Here is an 8448-nt window from a genome sequence, read left to right as displayed (position 1 = left end):
GTTGAACCACGATTCAGAAATATTTTAAAAATATATTTGTTTCTTATAAATACGATTTTGCTGTTTCCTGAGATTCCAAAGTCAGCTGCTGCTAGTGTGAAAGGATGCAAAAGTGAAGGCTGAAGTGTTACTGGGTTTTGCTGCGTGGTTATCAGTATTACTTGGCTTCCTAAATGCTGTTTTCTTTTTGAAAACCTCCCTTTTTAGGAATGTTAGATGATTAAAATGTGCATGATTTACTTAGTAAACTCAACTTCATATTCGCAATGATATGTGAAAATTAGCGATTTTAATGACTGCTGAACTTTTTTTTTTCAGGACAAAGAACTGGAATACACCACTGATCTTTGACCTGAAGGAAGGGACTGTTAGTTTGATTCTACAAGCAGAAAGGTAGCTTGCTTCTTGTAATGCTCACTATCAGATGTGAACATCTATTTCCTAAAACTTTCTTATAGAACACATATTGAAATATTAGAAATAGATAAAAAAATGCAGTATTGATAAGTAGCACGTAAAGGCTTAGCTGGTGTATTTGCTGTAGGTTTGTGATGGTGACAATGAATTTTGTCATCCATCATGTATGTTTATTCTCTTATTTATGGAAGAAAGTAAATCTTCTGACGTTACACTAACATCTGGGGTTTTTGATGTTTTATATTGCTTTTTTGAACTGGAATATATTTCATATAAATTATCTTTGGTCTCCAGTTTTTATTAAAAACATTTCCAGGGATGCCAAATAGTTTCAATTTTCTTACATATTAGTATTTATATTTGCAAGAAATTACTAATTTTTTTTCCTCAATTTAAAAAAACTTTAATCTATATTTCCTGAAAATCATTTGTCAAAGAGATCTTTACATTTAGCAACTTTTTGAAAGGGCTAAGAATAGGAGCAGAAGTCAAAAAACTTGAATTTTTATTATAATCTTAATTCTCACAGACAAATACTGTTGCACGACTGTTTTGGCAACGTGCAGCACAGTGCTCACTGCATTTTTCAGTGCCCCAGGTTAAACTCTTATGTCCTAGCCTACAAAGGTTCTGCAGCAGAGAACAAGTAAGCAAGTGGACAGGATTTTGAGTATCAGTTTCTAGATTTTGAGTTTTGTGCTGCTGATTTAAAGTCAATTTTGAAAACGTGGTGCAGATTCTTTGGCAGTGTAGGTGATCTGCAGAAATGAATAATTATTTGTCATGGAAAAAAGATAACATTGACATTAAAACTGAAATCTTCCATACAGAACTTTCAGAATATCAACTTTGAAATGTAAAGCCTAGAAATTATGTCATTTAACTGAAAACAATTGCAGGGTATTAGACAGTTACCTTCAAATTGTTGAAACTGTCTTCGTGCTTTTCTGTTTTATTTAGTGATTAACTTTTTAATTGGGTTTTTGGGGGTTGTTTGGGTTTTTTTTGTAGGCATTTTCTTCTTGTAGATGGTGGAGGACTTTATTTATATTCATACGAAGGAAGATTAATTTCCTCTCCAAAATTTCCAGGAATGAGAACAGACATTTTGAATGCCCAGACAGTATCTCTGAGTAATGATACTCTAGCAGTAAAAGACAAAGCTGATGAAAAGGGTAAGTTCTCCATTCTAACAGTTCTATACTTGCTAATAATTCATTATAAGGTTTTCAGCATCTTCGCATTTAACTTTACTTTGCATAGTTATGGTAAAAAGAAAGCATGAAGCATAAACAATTTATCTATGATATAAATTAAAGATAATATTTATTATAAAATGAATTAAAATTATGGGTCTTGCTTAACTTTGATTTAAAAAACTTAAAGAGAATGATATATGTCTGTGAACTTCCAGTTGTGTGTAAAGGATCAGAGAACCATGGAATATTTGCAGGAAATATTTGAATGGGAGGTTTTAATCACTCTCTGATATGTGATTTTCTAAAGAAGTACCTCAGCAGTTTTTCTGTTTGACTGCTTCTCTTCAAGCTACCAGTACATTAGCTGTGATTAATTTCAGTTCTCAGATGTTCTTTGCTTTAGTTTATTTGGCTTTGTATCTTTACAGCCTGTAAGTTTTATATGCAGCTGATATGACCATAGTTATGAGGCTGGGGTATTGTGTCTCGGTGTTCTTGAAGATTTTTATGCTCTGAAATTTGGAGTTTTGACATCAAAAGCTCTATAATTCTAAAACACTTCAGGGCAAAAAGAGCTTCAGGTCGATTTTTGCATTAATGGAATGGAATTTTGCATTAATGGTACAGGAATATCTTCTTGTCAGTCAGCTCTTTCCTTCCCTTTGTTCTCTCTCTTGCTGCAAATAGGTAAGTTTGCCTGTGCAACAGTTTAAAGTGTCTGCTGGATACAGACACTTCCATTCCTGGAAAACCCCTGGAACTATGATTTTGACTCCAGAACTGTGCCATGTGCAGGCTGTACCAATACAACAATACAGGGCTGCAGTGTGTCTGTAGCTGCATTTCGATCTGGCCAGGAAGGGGATTACCACTGGGAGCAACGTGCACAGGAGGTGCTGTTCCTGCAGAGTGAAACAGTGAAAACTGACACTAAATCTGTTATCTATAACTCTGTCTGTTATCTCAGGCTTAATGGTTAGATTTTAAACAGTTTCAGAATTTCAGAAGTCTTTGTCTTGCAGCAAAGAAGAATCATATTTATCTTTTTTTCCATAGAAAAAGAAACCTTTCAGTTTCTTCACAGTACAAAAGATCCTGATTATTATAGGCAATGAGTTAGTACTGATTGCACAGTAGTTTTCTCACCATATAACCCATAACTTAAATTACTTGATGACTGAAAAAAAACCCTTGTAATGATCCTTTAAAATATCCCTCCCCAAGCAAAAGGAAAATTAGGTGAAGTTTTTCTCACTTCCTTCTTACAAAGCATTTTTGCTACTCTGTACAACTTATATGTATGGTTTTTTTCCTTGTGCATCCGTATCTTTTATGTGAAAACAAATACTTTAATTATTACACAGCTATTTTAGATGTCTATTTTAGATATTTTTAATTTGAATAATTACTTTAAGAGTAGTAATATAACTGTAATGCACATTTCATTTTTAAGGACAGCTACTTCTATATTATCCTGAAGCATCAAGACATTAAAGATATCTAAAATACTTGTGTAATAATTAAAATCTATTTTAATTAGCACAAATATTTCAGTGTAAATTATTCAGAAGAAAGAAGTAGTTTGCAATTAAAAAAAAAAGTGAAAAGTTTCATTTTATTTCTGATCTTTTCTTTCTTTGTGTGTGTGTCTATGTATTTATATTACACAAGTGTATGCTTGTTTGTATATTACTTAGTATGTGTAACACAGAGACTTTATTTTGTTGCCATATTGACACCTTGCTGCAGTTAGAATAAAACCAGTAGAAGCTTTTTAAATATATGGAGGTTATATAGAAAATTAATCCAGAAATATTGACTGCTGTCTATATGAATGTGTATTTAAGCTTTTGATGGTAAACTCGCTCTCTTACCCCATTCCCCTGCCCATCTTCCTGAACAGACTGAAGAGGATCTCCATCTCCCAACCATTCCTGTTAGTGTCCTGAAAGTCTTGTCAGCCTGTACGCAGGCTAATCTTCATCAAAATTGTAATTAACAGAGGCTGGGTTTCTGGCTCTGTTTGCAAGATAAGCTCTCCAAATGATCCTGTTGATAGGAGCTTCCATCAGGGCAATGAGCAGGAGTAGGATTTTTTTTATTATCGTTATTTTTAAGGTATGAGTCCCACTAGTAGTGAGTGATAAAAAGCCTTCTTAATATGCCAGCACATAGGAAAACAGATTCTTGGCACAAGAAACCGTGGCTTATCTAGGCCTGTTTATTCTTCTCAGCTCACCCCAGCAGAAGTGGTTTGTTTTTGGGGTTTTTTTTGCCCTGTTTTGAGGGCAGGTCTGTTTTTCCTAAGGCACTGCATTATAGAAATATCTGAGATAGCTCACTTTGGTACAGGCAGCACTTTACACATCGTAGCATGGAGCTTTCTACAAGCTAATTTACTCTGGAACAGAGAGAGAGGTATGACTTGCTCTGCTTCAGTGTTGTTACCTGAATATTCTTCCTCTTTCAGTAATCTAGAAAAAAGATTGATCCTTCTGTGCTTACAGTCCTTCCTCAATCTCTAATAAATCTGGAAGAAAGAGGTGAGCCTATCTCAAAAGGGAACTGCTGGTCCCAGGAGCAGTTATTCCAAGATAATAGATCATGTGCATTAAAAAACACCCAGTAGCTGTTCTCTTTTCTCTGGATGTTCAAAGTGACAGAATGCCCTTAGTTTACATTTTTAATTTATACATAATAAAAAAAAAAAGTTCAGGTTCTAAATGTTTGTAAAGTGATTTGGAGTTTTTCCAGATAGGGAGAGGGAAAAAAATACCAACCAAAAAAAAAACAACAAAAAAAACCCCACCAAAAAAACCCCTCAAACTCATTTTCTGAAATACCTTAATAAACATTATAGATTAATGAAAAGTTAACCAATTTTCCTTGACAGTTACATACAGTGGTTTTCTTAATCTCACTTTCTATAGCTACCATAATAGCAGTAAAATCAGCTTGTGTAACTAGCTCAAAGTAAATTTCATGCAGGGAGCCATGCAGAAAAGGGAGAAAAATACCACCTCTTAAGAACAACTAGGTGTCTTTTGCATATTTAACCAGCTGCCAAGAGCAACACTTGTGCAAAACCCTTTCTTTTCCTCCTCTGCAAACTCACCCAGTGCTTTCTGAACACCTGCTCTTACAGTTTGGTTGTTGTTTGGTTTTGTTTTGTTTTGTTTTTTAATTTTACCTGTGTAACCAGTGACCTCAAACCAACATCCTGCGTCCTAGTGAAAGAAACACACAGCAGGGTTTACACGTTGACATCGCCATCCTTTGGATTGAACATGTATGTTCATCTCAGATTGTGCATTTACAGGTGATGTGTTACTGAACATCTGAAATGTTCCTGTCACATCTGTGTTTTCCATCAACTACCACAGAATTGTGCTTTAAATTACAGCTGGTGTTCCTTATAATGCTACTGGTTTCTCTAGGTTTGAATACTCTACCCACATCTCTCTGAATCCTTGTTTATATCATAGAATCATAGAATGGTTTGGATTGGAAGGGACCTTAAAGATCACCCAGTCCCAACCCCCCTGCCAGCAGCAGGGACACCTTCCACTAGACCAGGTTGCTCAAAGCCTCATCCAACCTGGCCTTCAACACTTCCAGGGAGGAGCAGCCACAACTTCCTTGGGCAACCTGTTCCAGTGTCTGACCACCCTCACAGTGAAGAACTTCTTCCTAATATCTAATCTAAACCTCCCCTCTTTCAGCTTAAACCCATTTCCTCCTTATCCACATGTATCAAATATGTATGAATAGTTTTTGAACACGCAGGGATGTGTGTGCGTCACAGACACACTTACACGTGTGTGAATATTGAGAGACACAGAAAGAAAGAAAGAGAAATTTTATTTTAGGCAAGTTGCAAATTTGAGTCTTTGCTGGATATCCCAGCAATACAGATGATGTAGGTGGGAGGGTTTTGGAGGGGTTTTTGGTGGTTTTTTGTTTGTTTGTTTGGGGTTTTTTGGGTTTTGGGGTTTTATTTGAGAGTGAAACAGGGAGAAAGTGGAACAGATGTACTTTTGGTAAAGATTGCAAGAATTATATATAAAATTCAAGTATTATCTGGATAAAGCACATACTTTTTGAGGAAGCCAGTTATTAATGTATTGTCATTAACTGTATCATCATGACAAGCAGAAAACCTAAACTGTCCTGGAAGAAATATGCCTAGGGACCACTGTCTGAAGAATTCAAACTAGAGCAAGTTATTAGCAAAATAGAGAATGCTTCTGAAGAATGTTTTGTCCAATAGTTCAAAGGACAGCTTTCTATATATCTGGTACTAATTCCTTTAGGAAAATATATCAGTCGATGGTATCACTTCCTAAACGTTCATATTCATCAAAATTGTGGGTTAAGATTGAGTAAATCTATCAGATAGCCTTGGTAACATTAATTTATGTATTTAGAACGCAGGGTACAAACCTGCATCAGATAGAACTCGGTGTCATTTCTGTAAATAACCATTTGAGCTGTAATGTGAAGTAAAACATTAGTTTTCTCAATTCTGTATCAGTCCATAATATCACATTTCAATGGCTATCAGTGCTCTGAAAATAATGATATTTGAGAATTGTCACAGCTCACTCCAAGTGCAAAATGAGACTATTCCGAAGCTCAGCAGACAATGACAGTGACATTTTCTCAACTGCAAGATTCTTTTTTTCACCAGAGTGTGGAAGTCACTGGTTGAATCTAACACACAGTAATAAGTATCCACTGGCAGTAAATTATACTCTGTAAATGAATGGAACTGCTTGAAAAGTCTATGAAGAACTGTTGCTTTTAACTAATAAACTCTATTTTTTTTTTCCCTTTAGTTATCTATATATTTGAAGCTTTATCTGGAAAGCCATTGGGTGATGGAAAGCCTCTAACCCATAAGGTAAGGTGAAGATATAGAATCATAGAATGGTTTGGATTGGAAGGGACCTTAAAGTTCATCCAGTTCCAACCCCCCTGCCATCAGCAGGGACACCTTCCACTAGACCAGGTTGCTCAAAGCCTCATCCAACCTTTGTGGGGTTTTTTTTGTTATACTTTGAAATTAAGAATCAATAAGAGATTTCCTCAAACACCAGTCTAATAATTTATTAATCTTTTATTATAATCTTAATAGAAATATAATCTATTGTCATCTAAGGTTTATAATCTTCATAGAAAGGAGTTTGACAACTCTAACAGACTCTTATAACAAAAATAAAAATCAGATTATTTATGCAGTGTTGAGGTACAAAGGGATATGCTATAGGTTGTGTTTCCCACACACACAAGAGTTTGAAACCACAGGTAAATAGTTTTATTATGCAGTACAACTGACCAACTGAATTTCCTTTGCATGTTGTCCAAAACCATTTTTATTAATGGTGACCTGTTGTTAACATTGAAGAAAAAAAAACATCAGTGCAAAGTTTGTCTGTCTTCAGTCTGAGCTTTTGCTGGTGTAACTTCAAAAAATGATTGTTTGAACTGCATTTTACTTTTCTTCCCTCTTCTGGTAAATGACAAAAGCATAATTAGGCACCTTCTTTAGAGAGAGGAATGAAAATTCATCTTTTAGGCAGTTTTTGCTTTGGGACTGCCACTTGTATTTCTGTAGTTTTGTAGTAAATTCCTAATCTGCTAACTCTTCTCTGTTGTAGTTTTGTTTTAATCTGTATGAAATTCAGTTTATAGAATGCTTCATTCACCAGAGGAGACACACATAAAGTGTCTTCACAATCCAGGTCTTCAAGTTTTGTGCCTTGTTTTTAGTAAAGCCTTCATTTGTTTGAGTATCACATGCTTTCTGTGATACGAATCTCCAAAATAAAAATCAGATATTTTTCTTTTTCCTTTTCAGACGGAAATTGTGGAGATTGCTTTGGACCAGAAAGGACTTACAAGTGAAAGAAAAATAGCTTTTATTGATAAGAACAGAGATCTTTACATTACTTCAGTTAAACGGTTTGGAAAAGAACAGAAGATTGTCAAAATAGGTAAGAAAAATTCAAAATAACGTTGAACTACATTCTAGCAGGCAAAGAGACTTTTATCCAGTACAAGAGATAAAATTTTGCTTTTTAATAAGTAGTGAAATTGGACTTGAAAAAACATTAGAAATAGTCCTGTGGCTTTCATGAGATAGTGGTAGAAACAATTTTAGTACATTTTATCTAAATTCTGATAATTTTTTAATCAGTTACATGTGAAGCAGATGTATTTAAGCACTTACTGCACTCTGGAGCAAGCAGCTGGGAGGTTGTTGGAGAAGGATGTATTCCTCAGAATTATTCAATACAGAATCTTTCAGACATTTTTCTTGCAAATGCAAACTCTTTAGTTCATAATATTTGAAATTAAAAATTTAAATGGTGTAGACAGATGCGTAAGTACAAAGCTTCAGTCTGACCATTGTGCTGATTTTGATCTTCAGTCTTAAAAATAAGTCCAAAAAAAATTCTGAAAAGAACTTTATTTCAGAATAAAACTGAATTTGGCTGAAAGATGTTACCTTACAAACTAGGGGGTTAAAACCAGTCCTTATAAAAAGAACTAAGAATGACTAATAATTACTTTTCTACTACAATTTGAGAAGTTTAATTTTAAAATTGTATTTTGAAATTTCTTGTGGAAATGCATATAATTCTGCTTTCTTTAAATTAAGGGACGATGGTTCAAACTTTAGCTTGGAATGACACATCTAACATTCTTTGTGGGATTCAAGATACCCGTTTTACAGTCTGGTACTACCCCAACACAGTCTATGTGGATAAAGATCTTTTGCCAAAAACTCTGTATGAAAAAGATGCAAGGTAATATATAATAAATATAT

At 34.6% G+C, this 8448-nt stretch overlaps 1 protein-coding gene across 1 annotated transcript in view; it reads left to right on the top strand.

Annotated features, from left to right (window-relative positions):
• Nucleotides 1-8428, top strand: part of LOC104531894 (intraflagellar transport protein 80 homolog) — a gene marked incomplete at both ends in the record, with an annotated part of 11562 nt that extends 3134 nt beyond the window's left edge. Inside the window, 5 exons of the mRNA XM_010176924.1 lie at nt 319-393; nt 1429-1592; nt 6455-6519; nt 7477-7612; nt 8281-8428. Of these exons, the coding sequence (XP_010175226.1) occupies nt 319-393; nt 1429-1592; nt 6455-6519; nt 7477-7612; nt 8281-8428 (588 nt within the window). The remainder of the gene's footprint in view (nt 1-318; nt 394-1428; nt 1593-6454; nt 6520-7476; nt 7613-8280) is intronic.
• Nucleotides 8429-8448: the final 20 nt, after the last annotated feature.

This window comes from Antrostomus carolinensis, unplaced genomic scaffold, assembly GCF_000700745.2.
Source record: "Antrostomus carolinensis isolate BGI_N321 unplaced genomic scaffold, ASM70074v2 scaffold17860, whole genome shotgun sequence".
In the NCBI taxonomy this organism is placed as follows: domain Eukaryota; kingdom Metazoa; phylum Chordata; class Aves; order Caprimulgiformes; family Caprimulgidae; genus Antrostomus; species Antrostomus carolinensis.
This window is presented reverse-complemented; position numbering and strand designations above follow the sequence as displayed.